Below are 22,090 nucleotides of genomic sequence, written 5' to 3'. Positions count from 1 at the left end.
TCTCGACTCCCACGAGGCGATCCGAAATTACTTCGGGCAGCTTCGGAGAATCGAGAAAGAGGGCATGCGTCAGTTTGCCTTTGTCGACTTTCCGAAACTCCACGAGCTCACGTACGCGTATCTGGCATGTGTGATTTGAACTGAAGTTAGTTACGTTTCTGAGCCCACGAAGAAAATGGCGGGCTGATAATCATAATAGTGTAAATACAAAATTTTGAAAATGTAAAAAGTAAATATCAACAAACCAGTATTTTTCCCAACTTTAAAGATCGTTCGAATGCTTATGAGCGATATTGTATATCTCGTCTGTTCTGTCGCGAAAAATTTGACGGACAATCGAATAACAAAAATTTGTATGATGTATTTTGTAAAATATATTCGTACAACCATTTAATATTAAAATAAAATTCTTTGGACTGTTTTTTAATTCTATGGCACAAATTGCATAAAATAATAATGATACATTTTCATAAAATTTCTTGCGAAGATTACAAAAATATATTAAAATACGTTTAGTACTTCTCTATACTGAACGGATTAAATTAAAACGGAATAAACAAAACGTAGAAATGAATTTGTCAAGTCGGATTGTGAAAAAAGTTTTGTAACAACGTTATGCTTATTAGCCTATGTAAGCGATTTCGAAAAATTGTTCACGACTCTTGTACACACGCATAAAATATTCCTATAGCTATTATACAGATTAAAATTGTTAAAATCCAATATTTCCAATAGTTGTTACTTGTTTCTCTCTGTAACTGTTTCTTATCGAACTTGTCCTTTCCCTTGCGACGTGGTTTGAATTTCCGTTCGAACTTTTCGATTTCCTCCTGATTGCGTATTTCTTCGGCCTGACGTTTTTGCTCCAGTAAAACAGCCTCTGCTTGGCTTCTCTCGTTCTTTAACTTTTTACAAATGTCGTCGCATTGTATATGAATTTGCTGCTTCTGTACCGTCGAGCAGATTATGTCTCTCTTTATACGTTTGCACGAACAGAATAATTTCACTTTCTTGTTGCACTCGTTTCCGTTCTTGCACGGACCAGGGTGACAGTCGGCGATGCATCGATGTCCACAAGGGTACTGCAACAAAAATTGATTATCCAATAATAGTAAATAGAATTAACGTTGAACATGTTTGCAAATACAATAGTTGTTCAAACGGTTCAATTACATTTTTAGGGCACTGATTTCCACATTTGAGCAATTCGTCACGTTGCTCTATCGTTGCCGATGTTAGTTGGACGCATCTTCGATACAGCGTGCTTATGCCACAATGACATAAAATTTTAACTAATTGTTTGCAAGGATTACATGGCGCGGGATGACATGGTTTTGGACACAAATGTGTACAGCCTTGCGGCCGAGAAAATACACATGGCTGTTCGCATTCCATGCACGCAGTATTATCCTTATCATCCATGGCGGACGGTACTTTGTGGCAAATTAATTCACAAGTATGATTTGAACAAGGTAACGTTCTTCCGCAGAGTCTTCCACAAGAGGTGGGTTTGGCCATGTGACAAGGCCACGGGCGCGTCTCATGGCCTCCCAAACATGTAACCGGTACTGATACTTCGCATGGTGGACAAGGCAGTGTCTTCAGCTGCATGATCTCTTTCTGTATATCCCATGGTCCCGTGGGTCGAGCTTTCATGTCGTTCTTGTTCACCTGTACCCACACTTTCGTATGACAAACAGCAACGCAAGAATGGCCGCACCGTTTGTACACCAAATCGCAAACCTTTTTACAAGGTGGACACGGACCTTGATGACACTTATGCGTTTCTCTTTTCAGATGATGACAAATCGGCGGTATTTTACACGGCTTATTGCACGGTGGGGGTTTTATTTTTTTCGTAACGCCACACGGTACCGTAATTTTGTTGTATCCGCATTTGCACTGAATAACGTCGGTACGTTCGCACGGATAACATGGACCACTGTGGCAGGGAGCAGAACATTTATGTTTACGACAATTTAAAGTGTTCTCGCATACCTTTTCACATACGTTGGACGTGTTTTTGGCCAAACAGTCGCAACATTTTCTGTTGCACAAGTGTCTCCCACAGAGACGTACTTGGGTACATTTCTTATTGCAATGAAATTCTTTACCGCAAGCAATCTCCTTTTGATAACTGCCACATCGACACGATTTTGTGACCACCTCCAAGCATTGTCCACACCGATCTGTGTGACACCTCATGTTACAAAAGTGCGAACTGCAATCCAACAATTTACCACACGTGTCCCCGCACGTGGGTAACTTTTCCTGTCTGCAGGAAACAACGTAACGCTTTTTCCCGCAAGGACACGTTCTGTTCTTTTCCAAAGGACAAGCCTCGCAGTCACCGGGTAAATGACATGTGCTCTGGCAAACGTGAACGTTGCAAGATAAAGGTCTGCGACATGGTTTCTCGCAAATCCACGCACCCTCGGAACATTGTCTTATATCCGTGTTGCTCTTACAATGACACTCGAGCAATAATGTTTCCGGACAAGGGGGACACTTCCCTGCATGACACACTTCCTTGCAATTATGCGAACAAGACTCATATTTTTTATTGCACAAGGTGTTACAACTCCATTCCTTGGCGTTACATCGTCGCAGCTGAGGCGATTGTTTGCCACAAAAACATTTAAACGACACCGTTTTCGCGCACGGTGGACACGGGCCAGGATGGCAAAGCAAAACACATTTGTGACCACATTCTGGTTTCAAGGGCTTGCCACAGATATCTCCGCAAGAATGTGGAATATTCCATGGTTGAAATGCAGGGTCTATGACCTTTTTACAGAAACATTTGTAGGCACGAGGAATTTCATCATGCTCGTATTCCATGCGACATTTTGGGCTAGAACAAAATTTTTTAATACAGTCAGTAGTACAACACTTAAATTATATAGAACAGTACTTCTCAAATTCAGGTTGGCAGATAATTGTATTCCCCTCTTGAAACCCAGGTCCACGAAAAAGTGAAGTTTAAAAAACATAGGTATACAATTTAGGAGGCACAGACAAAATTTTATCTTTATCAAACGAATATCGGATCGAAAGTTGTTTATCTCTGTAATTATCTCTTTCTTTTTCTTTATAGTGTTACTTACCATGCCCAGACTGGTGTAATACCTTTTTTACGTTTAACGCTCAAACTATCTTGTATCCAATGTAGAATGCAAGATAAATGTAAAAAAGCAAAACACTTGTTGCAATTCCAGATCTGAAACATTCAACATTTACATTCATTATTTAGAACACATCTTAAACCGCATTTTAAGCTAAAAATGTAAACTCTGAACTAATACAAATTTGCCATACCGCGTCTGCTCTCTTTACAGTCGAAATACATATTAAGCAAACAGCACTACCAGATTGAAAAATATTTATTAAATATGATAAAATCTTTTCTGCATCCTCTCCTCTTCCTTGGTAGGCAGATAACACTTTGCCAATTACATCTTCTATATTCTCTTCGTTTGTGTCGTTTTCATCCTCGCTTGATGATTCTAAATAAACATTAGCTTCCAAATGTTTCTTAATAGCTATTTTATTTTGTACTTGAGCTCGTCTAAATTTCTGCATGTTGCTTTAGAATTTTCTGCCAGTAACACTCTGCAATAAAAAAAATATAATTATACAGAAGGTAATACGTAACTTAAGAGCACAAGTGGAACAGTTATACGAGATATTTCCATAAATGTCCAAATAAATATCTCATAAATGACAAAATTACAAAAAAATTCAATAAGTAAATTAAAATTGCCAGGTAGAAAAAAACATAACAATAATACACCTGCAAATGGTTTGTTAGCCAATGTTTTTATGTTTGTAGAAGATCAACTTTACTTTTTGTAGAAAATTAGTATCGAACATTACTCGTATAAACATTCTGTGTTAAATATATTGTATAGTACAATATGAAAGCCATACAATGCAATGAAATCAGATATAAAATTGGTATGGCTAAGTACAACATAATAATTACATTACTAAATGAAACTCAATATATAAGTACAACATAAAAATTTAGTACAATGAATAGCATAATGCTAACGTATATAAATACATAGAGTTGATTATTCTCATTTTAGTAATATTTTAATCCATGAATAGATCTTGTAACCAGAGTCAAAATGTTGGTTATTGAACCTTATTACCATGTGCACGTGTATTATTGCTACATTTATTCCATCTGATGAAAAAGTTACATTGTTTTCAAACATCAAAATAATAGAACCGCAATGCTCACGTTGCTGAAAACATTACATGAACAAGTGTATGAAATAAGAATAGCTTAAATATAAGAAATATTTAAAAAACAATTCTATAATTTATTTATCTAAGCATATTTATGTATACGGAAACGATCAACGTTCAAATAACATGTATACCGCGCATTGGTTCTTCGTAAATGATAATTTCAAAGAAGAAAGTGAAGTATTGTGTTTAAAACGTAGCATATATATTTCAGTTGTTCCAAATTTCAGCCATATTTTTGCCACGCACTTTTTTTTTACAGCATTGAAATGCAACGGAACGAACAGTATGGCTGCACATTTGTTGGTTATGTGACGACAAATAACGACGAAGATATCATATCATTCGTATCACGAATTGAACTTTATCGATGAATTAGATTAAATTCAAGAAATTTCATTTTAGGGTTATATTTTACAATTCAATCATTTTGATACATAAAAATCTCCAGCAGATCTCTCTCAATTACTTCGATTCTGGAAAGTTTATTTAAGATCGTCTTTTCTAAAAAAGATGCATATTTATAAGGTTTTACTGATTTCAGTGTCTAAAAATGTAGGATTATAACAAAATATAATTCAAAATCAATTCAAATTTTTAGTTTTTCTGTTCAGTTTATGTCGTATGTCGGACGAGCATAAACCATTAATTACAAGTTAAGACACGTATAATGCAGAGAAAACTAATCACCGTTTAGTTATAACACTTAAAATATTAAAATTAAATGTTCAAGATTCGATGTTAGATATTTGTAAGAATAAGAATGTTCGAGATTTATACATATATCTATAGGTAAAGTAATATCATATTACGAATGTTTATTTACATATTTTACAGTACTCTGTATGTTATTTACAGTTCCAACAATCGTATTTAATCGATAAAGGAAGTTTTTTTATATATTGTATATCAAAATTGTGCACGTACTTAGAACATCATTGAAATTTTACTAATTGTCAAGTACAAAACATATCATGGCATTGGGGTCGCAATGGCAGAAAAAGCTGTATGAAAATTATGGCTTGCCGGACAATTATACGGATAGCTCGTTCTTGGAACAGTTACGCAAGAATATAAATCCAAATAACGTAACATTAACGGAAGCAGTAATATTTGGAGCCAGCATATGTATTCAATTAAACATTGTAATTCTTTTTGTTATTATATTTATCTGGTTAAACAAAGAATGGGCCAGTCCTAATATCATCCTTGTATCGAGCATAATTTTAACGATGTTTGGTTACTTCGTATATTGTTTAAAAGAACAAAATACTTTCACAAAATTAACAAAAGATTTTAGAACCGCGTTAATATTTCTCACATTTGGTTATATTTTATCACCTGTTTTAAAGACTTTGACCGAAACCATTAGTACGGACACAATTTATGCTATGACGATCTTAATGTTTTTAACTCATTTAATATTTAGTAAGTACGGATCTCTACAGATTTCTTTATCAGACTCTTTGTCCATAACCTCTTCAATTTTTGGTTCGTTAATGTTAGCATCCAGATTAGCATCCCCGTTGCATGCTTTTTCTCTTCTCACAGTCGCTGTACAATGTTTCGTTTTATTACCATTTGTAATGTATAAGTTAAGTAACAAAATACTTATTTCAACTGTTTTAACATTCAGTACTTTATACTTTCTTTTGTTTATTTCGTTAACGATTTCTTACGTCTTTATTGTGTCCATAGTATTTTTACATTTTATTTGTCCGTGTTGGTACGTACGATGTCAGACATATAAGGATAATATTTATGGTCCATGGGACGAGGCTATCATAACTGCTTAGAAACATTTAACACTTTCAAGACGAGCATCATACATTTACACATATGTTCACTATAAATTTACAACACCCATCCTGAACAAGTTAAAAGCATAAGAGTTATGTTATTATAAGCTATTTTGTTATATATCAAACTTGTAAATAGACCATAAACATGCTGTATACATTAATTTAATGAGAGGAGTATAATATCAATATTTTAATATTTAATTTATTAATAATAGATACCACAAGTAATATAATAACAGAACATTATTATGGAAGAATATTTGTACATATTACGCTCAACAAAATACTACAAAATTGTATAATTTTTTTCGACCGAATTACCTTGTACATATACAAGACTGAATAACTGCAAAATTATATTCGATAATTATATAGTTCTATCAGTCCAGGTTAATTTTTATAATAAATACTGTTTGTGGAATTTTCGGAAGTCTGTCATAAATGTAGACGGACATGTAAAAAAATATGTTCTTATACAAACATTTGAATAATAGCCTCATAATATAAACTGTTGTAGTCTTTTAATTTTTCTAACCAGAACTTCGATAAAGCTATGATCCACTGTTGCGTATTCATTGTGCATGTCTAATAATTGTGTAATAAAACTATCTGTAAATATAGAAACGAGGCCTTGTTTCAATTCCATTCTCGTTTCCGATGACACTTTCCACGATACTTCGTCTATACCTGTTGAAGACATTAAAAAATAAATAAAATCTCACTGCGATATACAATTTAAAGTTAAATACCGTTATCGATTATAAGTATTATAAGTACAACTAATTGAACTAAACATGTACGGAAATTAATTTCTTGATTGTACTTGCTGACATATAGTTTAGACATTTTTTAAAAATAATCTACAATTAAATCTTTTTCTGCGCGGTATATCAAGACTTTCAGGACTGTATATTATTTTTGATCAATTGTATAAAAACGAAAAAGGTATATTACCTTGCATTTGGCTATGCCGTTGTGTTTCTTGCGGTATGTAAAAGTCGCAGTGACTCCAAAGAATGTACAAAGCATGTTCTATTATCAGAGAACAATATTTAATGTTTTGTCGTTTCTCTTTTACCCAGCAACTCAATCGTTGCTCGACTATAATTCGTTGCTTCTGAACAACAAGTTCCGCCTCTTCCTCGGACAAGTACTCTTTCAATTCCGTCGTACTCATTTCTCCTATAATGGCCACCTTCTTTATCAGAGTGTCGATATGTGGCAATTCGGTGTGCAATAACTTCGTCACGGATACAAGTTGGTCAGCAATTGTTCCCAAGTGTATTCCACCGGTCGAATCATTCATCCTGTCCTCCCTTCCTACCAGTTTCGGGGTCGTCAAGTGTGGCTCGAACAGCACATTCCATATCATTTGATCCATTCTGCTGTGTTGCATCTGATTACGCGTGTACAACATAACATTCGCGACTATCTGCACCGAAGAGATGTGTTGTTGGTTTGCGTCCGTTTGCTCGTGGCTCAAGCGAACCGGAGCTGGTTGCAACTTAAATTTACCCAATAGCGACAGCATCAGTCTCTGCAATCGATAGAGGTGCGCACGAAGCTCTCTTATTCCAGTGGAATTTTCTAATTTACAGTTGTCGTAATCCGATTTCTCCAACTCTTCGTCCACCAATTTATAAATATCGATATTCGCAGATCTGGATATTACACCAGTGAGACACGCAACCTCTTTCAGGAAAAGTGTGTTCGTCTTCGAGGAGGCGTTTCGCAAGATCATCTCAATCGTGTCCCTGTGACTTTGTAGAAACCCGCAAATTTGTATGGCACACGATTGATTCTCCGTTCCCAGAGTGGTAAGCAAGGCGTCGCAAAGATACAAAGTTGGTAGGAAGATTTGTTGATAGCGTTGACCAATAGAGGGTATAAACGAGTAGTCACCGCCTTCGAATCCCATATGAACATCGGGATGGTGATCAAAAACGACCATGCTCGATAGAAACGACAAGATCTTATTCTCTAACAGACTTTCAGCCCCGAGCCTCATGGAAGCTATTCTACAAAAGGTTGCCATTTTCGCCTCGTACAAGTACAACGGCCTTAATGTCTGTGGCTCTGGTTGTAACATGGACCGTAACATGCTGTCGGATTCCAACAGACTGTCTATCATATGTTTCAAGTATCCCCTGCTGGCCAAGTAGATTATCCAAGCGTTGTCGTAATCCAATTCTAAGATTTTATCCAAACACGACAACGCCAGCATTTTGCAGACGTCATGGCCGCCCGAGCAATCTTGGCACAAAATGTCCATCAACTTATTCCCGAAACTGTTTATAACTTGTATCGTTGCATATCGATGCGAACGTTCTTGAACGGGCATGATTCTGTTCACGGTGCTGTCCAGCTGGCTAACGTACATGAAGTCTATAAAGTTCGCGCTTTCCGACTTCTGCAAACCGACCACGCAGAGGAAATTTAACAAAGCCGCGTACAAATGGGTAATGACTTTCTGCGACGAGGCGCCCGCGTTCAAGATCCATTGCAAAATGTGACTCAGAATGATTTTCATCATTGTTGTGTTCGAGGGCGACGACGGGAACGATTCGCCGTCCGTTTGCGCGATGAAGCTGTTTCGCAGATTCACTAACAGCATCAATACGGTGCCAGACACCAAGGTTTTGATCTCGTTCAAAGCCTCGCAAGACGTCATTTTCTGCAACAGGTCGTGGGACAAATTCAACAGTAGATTTTGTTTTTGAGGCGTGGGCAGTACCTGGTTGGTAGCGATGCAAAAGAATATCTCTGTCGTCTGACACCAACCTTCGACAAACTTCACCATGGCGTACGATAACGATTTCGTTTGGTTCCTTTTCAATGCGTGCATTAAAATTTTCTGCACTTCCTGCTGCATAAGATTACGTTGAGTCACGGTCGCGCTGCTCTGCGTGACGGCCAACTCCTCGGTGATAAGAGAATGCAGTTTCCTGATGTCAATGAGCCGAGGACTTCCTACCAACGTGACCGGAATGCTACAGCGTCCTAAAACCATCTCGATCTGCGACGGATCGAAGAAATCTAACGACAACGGTGGTTCCAGCTGAAGTTGAAAATCGATGTAATGCAGAAGATCCATCAGAAGCTTCTGCAAAGGCACGGTCTGTCCTTGTTCTTGGTCGAACTTTCCAATCAGCCTCTCGACCAGAGAACTCTGAAATCGTCCGCTGATCACTTGCAGTTCGATCGCGGCTATTTTCAACAACCATGACATGCAACCGAGCTCCGTCGCTGTGTTCTGACCCTCGAACGGCAATTTCAGAAGGTGTCTCTGAACGAAATCTTGATTGGCGTTGCTCCGTAAAAATCTAAAGACTGGAACCGACGCCTTATTGTTCGCTGCTAACGTATGAAGGAAACAGTAGCAAGCTTCCGTTATTTTGTCACGACCACGTTCCAGAGATTGTTCCAAAATTCCTAATATCGAGTGCAAGCACGTTCGCGGGAATCCAAAGAAGCCGGGCTGCAGCAGTATAGTCTTCTGAATATTTTTATTTATTTTGAATCCCAGAAGATAGTGAGAAAGATTCGGCGTGGGTCGCGTGATGCTTTGCATCATAAGAAGCAAAATTCGTTCCTTGCAATTGCCAGTATATTGCTTTTCGGACGATTCGACGTCTTCGTCGAGGGTAATGTCCGTGTCTAGACATTCCACGAAACCGTGTCTGATATTTGTGGTCAAGGTAGGAGTGGCCGTGAACGTTGAAAGCAATTCAGAGTCTGCTCCTGGTTCGTTGGCCACTTCACTGATGACACCGACGGCGTGGAATGCGTGCTGCGGCAGCCACGAACTGTAGGAAACATATTTAGCAACGTTTATCATGTAATCGGGCTTCTTCGACTGAGGATCCACTTCCAGAAGCAATCTCGACAATCCGGTTAGAATTTTGTGTATCGACTTCGCGGAAGCCAGCTGCGACATATAATTGTGCTGCGTCTTCAATTCCCTTTCCAATATTTCCAAACAATAAAGAGTGGCGTTCTCGAGATTCTTTTTGCCAGCGAAAGATTCGTACGTATCGAAGTTGGAACAACCCTTATCAAGAACGTACAATATGACATGGAGAAGCTCCGACTTGGAATGTAACTGGGTCATTATATGGTATCCAGGCGCGGAATTAACTAGCATAGTTTCTCCGCTTTGAAGCTCCATTTTACATCCGGTGAAATCTTCCACGGCGGGTTCATATTGTTTGATAAGTTTCGAAAATATTTTTAAGCATGCTTCGGCAACCTCCCACTTTTCTGCTGGATTTTTATACGATCGCGTATGAAACTTCAAAAATACGGTGTTGATAATGAAATGCAAATATGGATCGAAACCAGGATTACGCTGACCCATTCCTAGTAATCGTGGAATAGGAAAGTCTGTAAGCACATCTAGAAGTTCTAGCATAGCTCGCGTCAGCGGATATTCATCTTTCTTCGACTCGATCTCCTCTAATTCGGTTTGAACTCCTCTTGGCTGATAGCTGCTTATGGTTGGTATAGTGGATAGTATCTGTGCAGCCTCTAAACTTTGCCACACAGTGGACGAACTTTCAGGCGATCTTGCTAACGCAGCAAGAGTTCGTATTAAAACAGCTTTTAACGGAATCGATATTCCGCAACTTACCAAACCGATCAAAGACGGCAAAATTTTCCATCCTGGATGATCGCATATTGCTATTCTTGACATTTCATCGTTCTTCGCGATTACTTGAACGACTAAAAATACAACTTCGAGTCCTTTAACTTCGTCCGGCGTGATACCTTTTAGGTGACCTCTTTGACGGTAAACAGTATCCTGACTAGGAGGCAGTTCTTTCCTAAGATTCATGTAATATCGAGTCAAAGAACCGAAGAAGTGGTCCCAGGAAATAGTTGTCGATCCGGAAGTACCTATAAACGAAATTCGTTTACACGTATTTAAAAAAAGAATACAATCTGATAAAATAAATGATATTATAGAAATACAAATGATTACCGTTTGGTTTAAGAAAATTGAATGCTTGTCTCGCTGCTTGTGGAGAAGAAGCAAGAGATGCTATCATTTTGAGATATGGTACGAACAACCCTGCTGGTAATATTTCATCATCGAGACGTACAAATTTAAACAGAGCAACTTGTCTAGATGGCAAACGATTCGTAAAGGCAGGAGCGGGTGCATGTGCGGAGTCCGAATGATAGCACCAATAGTCCATGACTAAATCCAATTTTAAAGGATCCTCTTTATAAAGCTCCGCTATCGTCAACATCAAGTATTCGAAGTGATTATCTAAATTTAAAGGTGGTTCGATACCCTCCTGCTGATACGCTTGTATCAAACGCATGGACTCGTCTGCTCGACTTCGTAGATTTTTTAGTTTCAACGGCATTAATAATATGAAGTCAGAAATGAGAGAATGAAAGTAACGAATATAAAATTCTTCGTGATATATGCTTCTGTTCTTGAACAATACTTCTGCCATAAAGTGAAAACATTTATTCGACAAAGCTGCATCTAGCAGTCTCACATCGTCGTTGGTCTTATTCGTGGGCTGCGCGTTAATTGCTGCTTTAATCGTTGGCAGAGCAACTGCAAAAGCAAACTGTATAAGTCCACGCAATCCAGCGCACTCCCAATTTATGTTAGCCGATATTAATTTTTGATGTAATTCTTCGTGCACGTCGCTTTCCGTGATCAGTGGCATAGAATTTATTAACTCTAAAACAGATGTTACAAACGGTACAATAAATTGTAAAAAAAAAATAATTACAATTGGTTAAAATATGTGTTATACCTTCGCCATTCTCACGATTATGTAATGCATTAAAATTAATTGTATTTAACATGCTCATTATAAGAGCAAGGGTAACTTTATCCAGTCCTCCTTCGCACGCTTCATATTCTATTCGCTTCGTTTGTAATACGAATAATAAATGAAACAAGACTGTATTTGGTAGCGAGGATTGGGCAGACCACAAATATAAAATATCTGCCAAATCTTGTCTAGAATCGTTAAAAAGTTTCATGACCATGTAACGATGTTTTGGTCCACCCAATGCCCGATTTTTTTCTAGCAGGTCTTGTTCCTATTAAAACACGAATATTAGTTTAAAATTAAGAAATAAACAATTTCTAGAATTGTTACAATAGATATTTAACTATACCTTTACAGGATCCATTTGTTCCAACAAAACTAAAATTCTATCTAACAAATTATCTTCTTGCAACTTATTTGTATATTCTGTAATGTGTCTTATTAGAGCAATAGGGGCATCAATTTTCCAGCTATGTCCCATTCTAGCTTGTACAAGCATTCTTAAGGTCGATGTAAGTGCTTTCTTCCCATCATAATATAATAAAATAGCTGTTAAACCTCGAGGTAAACCGGGATGATGTGGCATTTGTAACTGTGCCATACAGAGAAGATCCAAAGCCATGAATTCGTTAAGATTATACATATCTGATATAATCAGAGTTTCGTCAACTAATTCTTTTGATAATGATTGGTGTCCCAAACCAGGAAGTGTAATACCATCTGTTACTCCCTTTTTTATTTCTTCTCTGCTGTTTACATTTGAAGGCTGCGATAAAATACATCTTAAAACATATATCATTGGTATTTACATTTATCGTTGAATATAATACCAACTACTTAATATCATATAATCACTTACAGGATGTTTTAGAAGGGTAAGAAAATTTTGTTTGTGACTTCGTAATGCTTCTGTGAATTCATGATATTGGAAATCATGAGTGGTAGGAGCAGATGTAATATTCCGTTCGACGAGACTCTGTAATTCCTTGTATGGAGTCCACATGTCCTCCGTTGTTGTCTTTTCTAAAGTGCATACATAAAAAATTTACACAACCTTTTGGTAACACGATATGCAATTATATTAAAACCAATACTTTTACTGTAATGTTATAATACAGTACTAAGCACACTGACAAAGTAAATACAATATAAACGTATCATAATATTTCGCACATTGGAGGTTATATTATTCATGTAACATTCCTAATATAAGTATTCGTAGAAATTGAAAACTACCTTCGGACATGTTTTTGTGACAAGTAGAACGTTACGAAAACACAAATCTGTCGACGCTAAACGCTGTACTTATATAAAATGGCAAGAAAGAAATTTTGTACAACATAATACAAATACCGGTCCTCACCATACTGGCGGGAATAACGGATTTATAGATAGTCATAGACTATTGGATAACGTTACCCGATACTGCATTGTAAATTCACTTTCTATACCAGTCACGACCGATTACAATACTAGCCATGCTAATGGGACGCAAAGAAACGACGAGAGTCTGGTTTTACACTTAATAGAAAGAGTACGCAATATTTGTACTCTCTGTCTATCCAGTGCAAAATCGGACTCCCATAGCTTACTGCCTTTTGCTCAACATGGCTCGTACTAACTAGAGTCGACTGTGTACGAGTGTTTTTATTTTGAAAAATTGTGCAAGAGGGCAGAAATATTCCCAGATTTGTGTAGTGTTGCGGTCGCCGCCTGGCGCCGTGTAGCAGAAGCTCTGGGGGGCGCGAGGTTTAAATCAGATTACACGAATGTAATAGGAAGGGAAAACAAAGTGGAGTCCGCGCCAATTCTACGGTTTAAAAGTAGTTAGAGATTCTTTTAATGACTTCACTTCGGGTCATAGATTAGCCAATAATTTATTGGCTGACGGATGTTTGGATAGTCGTGAACTCCCCTTTGATCCCTTCTCCTAGGGGTGTAATTCCAGGACTTGGGCCGTGCGCTATCGATTGCCGGAAACGGGCTGCGTGCAAAAGCCGATAACGGCCACGTGCCGCAATGGACCGTTCTCGAGGGATCGGGGGTGTGCCGAGGAACGCGCGTGCGAGAGTTTTGCGCCCGGCCCGAATAAAAGAAAAGACGATCGGAAGGGGCCTACGTGTGGGCTGGGCCTCGACCGGCCGGCAGAGCGACACTTGAATCCGGAGATCGAAAGTGAACGGACGTAGCATTGTAACTTAAACGAGATCGTACTTGTATCATTTGAGTTAGTTAATTGAGTTGATTAAAGAGAGAAGCATTTTGAATTAAGAGAGCGGAAGTGTACGAACGGGTTATAATAATTCCTGCGAAATCTTGGTTGTTTTGTTTTATATTCCTTTATTGAGTTAATTAAAGTTCTATTTACGTGTGTTCAAATCGTTGTATCCATTTATTATTTTCCTTATCTAGCGATCTCCGTTTGAAACTCCCGCGTCCAAGGAGCAGAGTGCCTTAGCACTCCACGGGCAGCGTTCCCCACCGAATTCCCTACGAAGTTTCGGAAATACGCCGCCGGACGCGCAACAGTAGAGAGAGACATGCACGTACCCACAGCCGACTCTAGTAGTACTAGCCGTGCTGAAGGTAAAATGGCAACACCGCGGGAGTCCGGCTTCGATATACCTAGCCCAACCTACCGTAACAGCCTCCCAGCCTCCCACTACCCACCGGCCTTCCGGTCTCCCGCCTATCTTTCAAATGTTTCAAATATTAATGTACTGAAGTCCATTAAATGTGAGCAACGGAGCAATAATCCAGGTGTTTCATTTATTTATATTAACTCTACAGATCCTGATTTTGGTGTGTAACACACTTATTTAATATAATCTATAGCATTTTTGGACATTTTGTTTTATATACATTTTTTTTATAAATTTCACATATTCATTAATAATGCCACGGCGTTGCTGTGTTCCCAATTGCAAGGGAAATTATGATAGTACCTTAAAAGATAATAATTACAATTCTATATTTTTATTCCCCAAAGATGAGGAATTGCGGGAGAAATGGAGGGTTGCTATTCCTCGTAAGAATTGGACACCATCAAAATATTCTGCCGTCTGTAGTTTGCATTTTGCAGAAACTGATATTGAAAGGTACCACGGTATTCTATCGCCCAATGGTGTACTGGAGAATGTTTTGTTGAGATGTCCAAGGCTTATAAGGAATGTAGTACCCTCCATTTTACAACCGAAAAATTAGAAAAACGATTTGGAAATTATAGACTTTTATCTGGTTGTAATTATCATGTGTCATATAACGAAATAATTCATGCAGAAAAAAAAATTAGATTAAAACATATATTTACAAAATCGGCAAATTCGTTTTCTCTTACTGAAATCAAAAATAAATTTCGAATTTGTGATGACAATAATAACGATCTTCATGATCTTCCCACTGATGTGACTTGTTTCTCAGGAATCTTCGATACCGAATACTTGTCCGATTGTGTTGTAGATGATTCCATTAAAATTTATATTTCTGGTTATGGGTCCCATTCTGTTGCTAAAAAATTAAATTGCAATATATGTCGTTTATTAGTTGTGGAGGATAAAGTTAAAACTGTAGGCAATATATATTTTGATCACTTACAAAGAGGGGGCCTTTCTGTCCCCACTGAAGAAGCGATAGCCTCATTTATTCATATGTATGCAATAATGGAAGCCATAATAAATGATGGCAATTTAGAATCTCAATTTTTGCAATCTGGAAATCATAAACATATTTTATGTAAATTAACATATATTAGCATTCAATCAGACATACATTATTTAGCATTTTCAGATACATGCGTTTGTGGTCGAGCTTACCAAAGTATTTCGTTTAAATTATTATAAATTTTTTCAAATATTTTATTAAACGATTATGTGAAAACTGTAAATAATAGTCAGTTGGAAACACGTACAGACATCACTTCTAAAAATCGTAAATTAAAAACTTTTAATAGGAACTAGATTTTCAATGATTTTTTTTAATTTCATCTTTCTTAAAACATTAATTTTTATATATATTTAACTTATTCCTTTTAATATGTTTTAATACATTAATAGAGTTTTATTTACTTGCTTAGTATATTTTTATTATGAATACTATTTCACAAGATTCAAAGTTTTATTAGTTGTATTTCAAGAGAATTTCAAAGTATGTTTTGATATGTTTTGTTATTAATATTATTCAAAATTATTTATTATTATTTCAAAATGTAATACTTTATTTCTTTAAGAATACAAAAGTTATGTTTTTGTTATGTTCCATTTAAAAATATTAATTTTATTTTAGAAAATGGGATGATATGGCTATTGGCGAACCACCCATTATAATAAAAAAAAAAGGTAACGCGCCATGGTAAATACCCCTAGGGTGGTGAGGAAATTTTTCACAATTATCATACTGTCCTCTAACACGATTTTATAATTAACTCCATAATTGTTCCTTTCAATAGCTAATTATGCTAACCTCTTTTCCACGGGCACTTAACCTGTTTGGCTTCGTACCAATAATTTTGCCTATTTCAGGTCTCTATTAACTTATACATACCTTTATCAATTTTTAAATCCTTCAGTTTGGTTCAAAGATGGTTTTAACTTTTTTCACACTTCTATTTTCTTGAAATCTCTGTAAATATTTCAAATATAATGCATCACAACACCAAACTATTCCGACAGTCCACAAAATATATACCGCATTTATAAATATTAATATACTTCTGTATTACTTCTACTTACTATAGTTATGATATTCATATATTCCTTATACATAATTAATAAAAAATACTGTATATTAGTATAATTTTATATCGCAAAATAACGTTAATTATAATCCTGAACATAAAACTCCACTATTGAAAATAGGACTCCCGATCCGCACATGAGCGGTGTTGCCACGTTCCATAGCACGGCTAGTTAGAGTCGGCTGTGACGTACCTATACCGCCATAGATTATATATATTCGTATGTCCAGAAAAAATCTCTATGAACAAACACCACGTGACTTTTAATAGTTACAATTAATATTACACATTTCACGCTAAGAATTATAACAAATTCTCGTTTCTTTAAATGTCTTCAAGATTCTGTTTGTTATACTAATGCTTTTATATGAGTATTTAATCATTTATTTACCAACAGCCGATTCTCGTACAAGCCATGTAACATGGCCCATGTTGAGCGAGAGGCAGTAAAGCTACGAGAGCCTAACGTTGCACTAAATAGACAGAGACTCACAAATGCTGCGTACTTTTTCTATCAACTGCAAAATCAGACTCTCGCGGTTTTATTGTTTCTTGTTCAGCATGGCTAGTACTGGAGTCGGCTGTAACTTAACTCTATTACAAGTTTATTTCAGCATAAGGTAGCGTAACTAGCAATAGATTTAGCCTATGGTTTATTTTTCTTTGGAGTCGCGATGTGTTCGAGATAGTAATAATTTAAATGACACTGTTATTTTATTGCTTTTCTTGTATTGTTGTAAAATTCGTAAATTCGTAAGTTTACATCACGGTCTACGTAATATTCACAAAACTACATAAGTGTACAATGCGGAACGTAAAAACATGTGATTCAAAATACACATATGTCGCCGGCCGGTAATTTTGTGTACGTGGTCAGTTGGCTGGTAGTCCGCATTATTTAAATCCTCATATTTCGTATATCGAGCATGTAGCTATTCCGTTGAAATAAAATAACGTGTTTGTCGTGCTAATTAATTTTTTCATCTATTAATGTTCAATATTTTTAGAGTTTTTCTGTTTACTTTTGCAAAGAATCATAACCTAATACTAAATGACAAACGCCACGAGTTTTTTGTTACCTTATGTTACATTTGTTTGTTAAAATTGTATTAAACTGTATTGAACGCGCATTTCTAAACATTTATTTGCTTTCCGCATGCAATACAATTGTAGTTTTTATAATAGTCAGTGACTCGTATTATTATTTGAAACTACCATATTTTTATTTATCTATCTTGTACTTGAGCATCCGAATATCTATTGTGTTACTAGTCTTTATGCTTGTATTAAGTTTATCTACAAGGCGATAATGTAGCATGGTATATAAAAATTAATGCGAGTTGCTATAAACGAGAGATATAAGATATTGAGACTCAAAGAGGATGGAAAAGTTCATAGAAATATATCCTATTTGATCTTGTTCCCCTGTTATAGTCATTTTTGTATTTTATTTAATACAACTGGTTACTTTTAGAGAGACTGTTTAAAATCCAATAGATTTAAATGCCATTAGTTGAAAAAATAAAACTTATATGTGTGAATACATACGCGTATTCTAAACCTGCATAAATCATGTGTGTAACTGAAGACTAACTATTAAGAGTTCTCGACACCTCTTCTATAAATGTAAATAATATATGTTTTGTTTTCTCTTTACGTAGATAAGTTGAAGAAAAAGGAGGTGCTTGAATAATTCATAGTCTTATCTCATAGCTTGATCAATATGGGTACATTGATGAAAACAAGAGGTTTGCGAATGTCTGCGCAAAAGCAGGAAACGCTTTTGAAGTTAACTGTGCTGTCCCTTGCAGCAATTTTATGTAAGTTTTCTAGATCTGTATAAAAGCAACAATAAAAACTTTTCTAACATTTTCTATGTTTTTGCTCATGATTTTAGCATTTGCAACTAGATTGTTCTCGGTCCTAAGGTTCGAGAATGTTATTCACGAATTCGATCCATATTTCAACTATCGCACAACAAAGTATTTAGCCGAAAATGGATTTTATAGTTTTCACAACTGGTTCGACGATCGCGTCTGGTATCCTCTCGGTAGGATAATCGGAGGTATGTTTCTGTTACTGAATTCCAAAAGACTTAGGATTACACTAATTAATTCATATTCTACATATTACTTCCTTGCAATAAGCATAAGTAACATAAACGTAATCTTATTGTTTTGCAGGAACAATATATCCAGGATTAATGATAACATCAGCAGCATTATATCGTCTTTCATGGTTACTAAATATTACATTAGATATACGTACTATTTGTGTCTTCCTTGCTCCGTTATTTTCTAGTTTAACAACGCTCATTACTTATTTACTCACGAAAGAGTTAAAGGTAAAAATGTTTGTACCAGATATTTAGGTTTGTGTAATATTGCAATGAATCGAAAGTATTACGTTATTCTGTTTATTTTCAGGATCCTGCATCGGGATTGTTTGCTGCAGCAATGATAGCAATTGTTCCTGGTTATATATCACGATCTGTAGCAGGATCATATGATAATGAGGGCATAGCTATATTTTGTATGCTATTTACATATTACATGTGGATCAAAGCAGTGAAAACAGGAGCAATTTGTTGGGCAACTTGTGCTGCACTTGCATATTTTTACATGGTCTCCTCTTGGGGTGGCTACGTGTTTTTAATTAATCTAATTCCATTACACGTGTTAACCCTAATGGTTACTGGCAGATTTTCTCACAGGATATACACAGCGTACAGTATTTTATACTGTTTAGGAACAATTTTATCTATGCAAATATCGTTCGTGGGTTTCCAACCTGTTCAAAGTTCGGAACACATTCTTGTGAGTAAAAATCATAATTACGTTCATTTCTCTGCCAAAACAGTTCTGCAAGTGCAACGTTTAATCCTTACAGGCATTAGGAGTGTTTGGACTCTGTCAGATACATGCCCTAGTTGATTACTTGCGCAGTAAAGTATCGCAGGATGACTTTGAAGTACTATTTCGTGGTCTTGTTGTTTCAGTAGTTAGTACTTCGTTTATTTTAGGGATTATTTTAACCATTACAGGTAAGTACATAATGATATTAATTCATTTTCTTAACGACATAACGAACGTTAACGTTTGAACATTTTATAATCTCTTTAAGGAAAAATATCACCGTGGACTGGACGTTTCTATTCACTTTTGGATCCATCTTATGCAAAAAATCATATACCAATAATTGCTTCCGTCTCGGAACATCAGCCAACGTCGTGGAGCTCCTTTTATTTCGATCTACAAATACTAGTGTTTCTGTTTCCTTCTGGATTGTACTTTTGTTTCTCAAAATTAACGGACTCTAATATTTTCCTTATTTTATACGGAGTTACGAGTTTGTATTTTGCCGTGAGTATAACTTAATTAGAAATTTTCTTTATGCGTACACTCGCATGTAATTAATTGTATTTTTCAAATATGCAGGGCGTAATGGTTCGTCTAATGTTAGTTCTTGCTCCTGTAATGTGTATTCTGGGTGGCATCGGGGCCTCGTCTTTGCTTCTTACGTACATGAAACAAATAGAAAGTGTAAAAGTTAGTGATAAGAAATCAAAAAAATTTGAAAGTAATTATGTACTCAGAAGCGAGGTAACTATATTAAACGTTACATTAGTAAAGTATAAGAAACAATTTATTGTAAAGTGAATGTTCATTTTCAGATTGCTACACTTTTCATAACAGTGATGTGCATTCTATTCTTTTCGTATACCATTCATTGTTCGTGGGTTACAGCAGAAGCCTATAGTTCACCCAGTATCGTATTATCTGCTCGTTCTCCGGACGGTGGCCGAATGATTTTCGATGACTTTAGAGAAGCATATTATTGGCTACGCATGAATACACCAGAAGTAATTTTATTATACTTTGATTACTTCAATAAGCTTAATGAAATGAAAGTATACAGTAAAAATATCTCGTGTTAAACAGTCTGCGATTTATTATCGCCCGCCTTCTTCGGAAATAATTCTGTACATTAAATGAACCTGAGATATTTTCACTTATTGATAAAGTATTTTGTTTCCGAATATAGTAGTTAAATGACTATGATTTTGAGTAGTTTGTACTGCTTAAAAAAATTAATTTTTATAAACGCAGAATGCCAAGGTAATGTCTTGGTGGGATTATGGATACCAAATTACGGCAATGGCAAATCGTACAATTTTAGTAGACAATAATACGTGGAACAATACTCACATATCAAGAGTCGGTCAAGCAATGGCGAGTTCGGAGGAAAAAGCATACGAAATAATGAAAGAACTAGACGTAAATTACGTTCTTGTAATTTTTGGAGGACTTACGGGCTATTCGTCTGATGGTATACACAGCGAAAAGAATTTCATTCGAACTAAATGTGAAAATAGACAAACCAAATAGAAACGGAGATTTTAATTATATAAAATTTCGATTTGTCACAATTTCAGACATAAACAAGTTCCTATGGATGGTGCGCATCGGCGGAAGCACCGAAAAAGGCAAATCTATAACGGAATGGGATTATTATAACTCTGCAGGGGAGTTTAGGGTCGACAAAGAAGGTTCTCCAATTTTGCTCAACTGTCTTATGTACAAGATGTGTTACTATAAATTCGGTCAAATTTATACCGAAGGTGGTGAGTGTTTCAATTATTTGGCACATTATTAAACACTGGATATGATTTTAAAATTTAAAGGGTATGTAAATGTTTCTAATTTACTAATCAAATAGGCAAACCTTCCGGCCACGACAGAGTTAGAAATATGGAAATTGGTAATAAAGATTTTGAGCTGGACATGTTGGAAGAAGCTTACACCACGGAACATTGGCTAGTACGAATTTACAAGGTGAAAGATCTAAGGAATAGAGGAATTTGAGAAGCGTAGACTAATAACAAGAAAGTAGTGCTATCAAAACTTTGTAAACTATTTCATAATTTTGCTCACTTATAAGTTTTATAATTGTTTATGAGATATCAATGTGGCACTAAATACAGAATTACATATTTCCATGAACATCGAGCGCATAATTGAAACTATTATAAAAGACATACTCGAACCTCATATACATTCATTTTAGTAAACGTAATTATCGATATTATACGATGATTCAGTTCTAGAAGCAGTCTGTATATTGATCGATAAAATCAAACGGCATATTTATTTTAATATTGTCCCTAATAATATACCGTTAACTTCTAACTTAAAGAATATTAAAGTATAGCTTTTTTTATACTGAATATTTTTAAACAAAGCATTTATTTTAAAAATAATATTAATAAACAGTCTCTGTGTTGAAAGGTTGATACTTAGTGATCACGATCATAATTGCTTCCTATACAAATTTATATACGTATAATATATACACACAGAAGTACTTTTTTTTTTAATTTCATAATGTATACAGAATATTTTTTACTTATTTTTCTTACGTTTTGGCAATTAAACGTATAAAGATTTAATTTATAGTAAGACAGTAATTGTTTAGCTAGGAAACAAATTTGATTTTAAAAG

At 35.8% G+C, this 22,090-nt stretch overlaps 4 protein-coding genes and 1 long non-coding RNA gene across 8 annotated transcripts; 2 read left to right on the top strand and 3 right to left on the bottom strand.

Moving 5' to 3' along the window:
* Nucleotides 1–425: 425 nt before the first annotated feature.
* Nucleotides 426–5,016, bottom strand: LOC122397261 (NF-X1-type zinc finger protein NFXL1). The gene is made up of 5 exons (XM_043396323.1): nucleotides 4,948–5,016; nucleotides 3,319–3,612; nucleotides 3,108–3,220; nucleotides 1,174–2,854; nucleotides 426–1,082 (listed from the first exon to the last, which is right to left on the bottom strand). The coding sequence occupies exons 2-5, from the start codon at nucleotides 3,580–3,582 to the stop codon at nucleotides 654–656; spliced, it is 2,487 nt and encodes an 828-aa protein (XP_043252258.1). The 5' UTR covers nucleotides 3,583–3,612; nucleotides 4,948–5,016; the 3' UTR covers nucleotides 426–653.
* On the top strand, nucleotides 4,232–6,270 carry LOC122397262 (phosphatidylinositol N-acetylglucosaminyltransferase subunit C). The gene is made up of 2 exons (XM_043396324.1): nucleotides 4,232–5,049; nucleotides 5,116–6,270. The coding sequence occupies exon 2, from the start codon at nucleotides 5,232–5,234 to the stop codon at nucleotides 6,051–6,053; it is 822 nt and encodes a 273-aa protein (XP_043252259.1). The 5' UTR covers nucleotides 4,232–5,049; nucleotides 5,116–5,231; the 3' UTR covers nucleotides 6,054–6,270.
* A 139-nt stretch (nucleotides 6,271–6,409) lies between these two features.
* On the bottom strand, nucleotides 6,410–13,217 carry LOC122397260 (nuclear pore complex protein Nup205). 2 transcript variants are annotated; one of them, XM_043396321.1, is made up of 7 exons: nucleotides 13,094–13,217; nucleotides 12,717–12,880; nucleotides 12,207–12,623; nucleotides 11,837–12,128; nucleotides 11,041–11,760; nucleotides 7,014–10,955; nucleotides 6,410–6,776 (listed from the first exon to the last, which is right to left on the bottom strand). In XM_043396321.1, exons 1-7 carry the CDS (start codon nucleotides 13,101–13,103, stop codon nucleotides 6,556–6,558), a joined length of 5,766 nt encoding a protein of 1,921 aa, XP_043252256.1. In that variant the 5' UTR covers nucleotides 13,104–13,217; the 3' UTR covers nucleotides 6,410–6,555. The 2 variants fall into 2 exon arrangements, with proteins under 2 accessions (XP_043252256.1, XP_043252257.1); XM_043396322.1 differs by lacking the exons at nucleotides 12,717–12,880; nucleotides 13,094–13,217 and having other exon boundaries at nucleotides 6,410–6,746; nucleotides 12,207–12,322.
* A 1,511-nt stretch (nucleotides 13,218–14,728) lies between these two features.
* Nucleotides 14,729–16,691, bottom strand: LOC122397351. Of its 2 annotated transcripts, XR_006259103.1 has the most exons (4): nucleotides 16,585–16,691; nucleotides 16,397–16,474; nucleotides 15,452–15,565; nucleotides 14,729–15,364 (listed from the first exon to the last, which is right to left on the bottom strand). It is a non-coding gene; the product is annotated as an uncharacterized LOC122397351 (long non-coding RNA). The 2 variants fall into 2 exon arrangements; XR_006259102.1 differs by lacking the exon at nucleotides 16,585–16,691 and having other exon boundaries at nucleotides 16,397–16,528.
* Nucleotides 16,692–17,257: 566 nt separating this feature from the next.
* LOC122397179 (dolichyl-diphosphooligosaccharide--protein glycosyltransferase subunit STT3A) lies at nucleotides 17,258–21,834 on the top strand. Of its 2 annotated transcripts, XM_043396147.1 has the most exons (12): nucleotides 17,258–17,342; nucleotides 18,251–18,409; nucleotides 18,487–18,654; nucleotides 18,773–18,933; nucleotides 19,016–19,405; nucleotides 19,479–19,632; nucleotides 19,713–19,951; nucleotides 20,027–20,191; nucleotides 20,263–20,451; nucleotides 20,699–20,918; nucleotides 21,025–21,213; nucleotides 21,309–21,832. In XM_043396147.1, the coding sequence occupies exons 2-12, from the start codon at nucleotides 18,313–18,315 to the stop codon at nucleotides 21,452–21,454; spliced, it is 2,118 nt and encodes a 705-aa protein (XP_043252082.1). In that variant the 5' UTR covers nucleotides 17,258–17,342; nucleotides 18,251–18,312; the 3' UTR covers nucleotides 21,455–21,832. The 2 variants fall into 2 exon arrangements, with proteins under 2 accessions (XP_043252082.1, XP_043252083.1); XM_043396148.1 differs by lacking the exon at nucleotides 17,258–17,342 and having other exon boundaries at nucleotides 18,313–18,409; nucleotides 21,309–21,834.
* Nucleotides 21,835–22,090: the final 256 nt, after the last annotated feature.

Source organism: Colletes gigas, unplaced genomic scaffold, assembly GCF_013123115.1.
Source record: "Colletes gigas isolate AHSC1104 unplaced genomic scaffold, ASM1312311v1 Colletes_gigas_Sc00009, whole genome shotgun sequence".
Taxonomy (NCBI): domain Eukaryota; kingdom Metazoa; phylum Arthropoda; class Insecta; order Hymenoptera; family Colletidae; genus Colletes; species Colletes gigas.
This window is presented reverse-complemented; position numbering and strand designations above follow the sequence as displayed.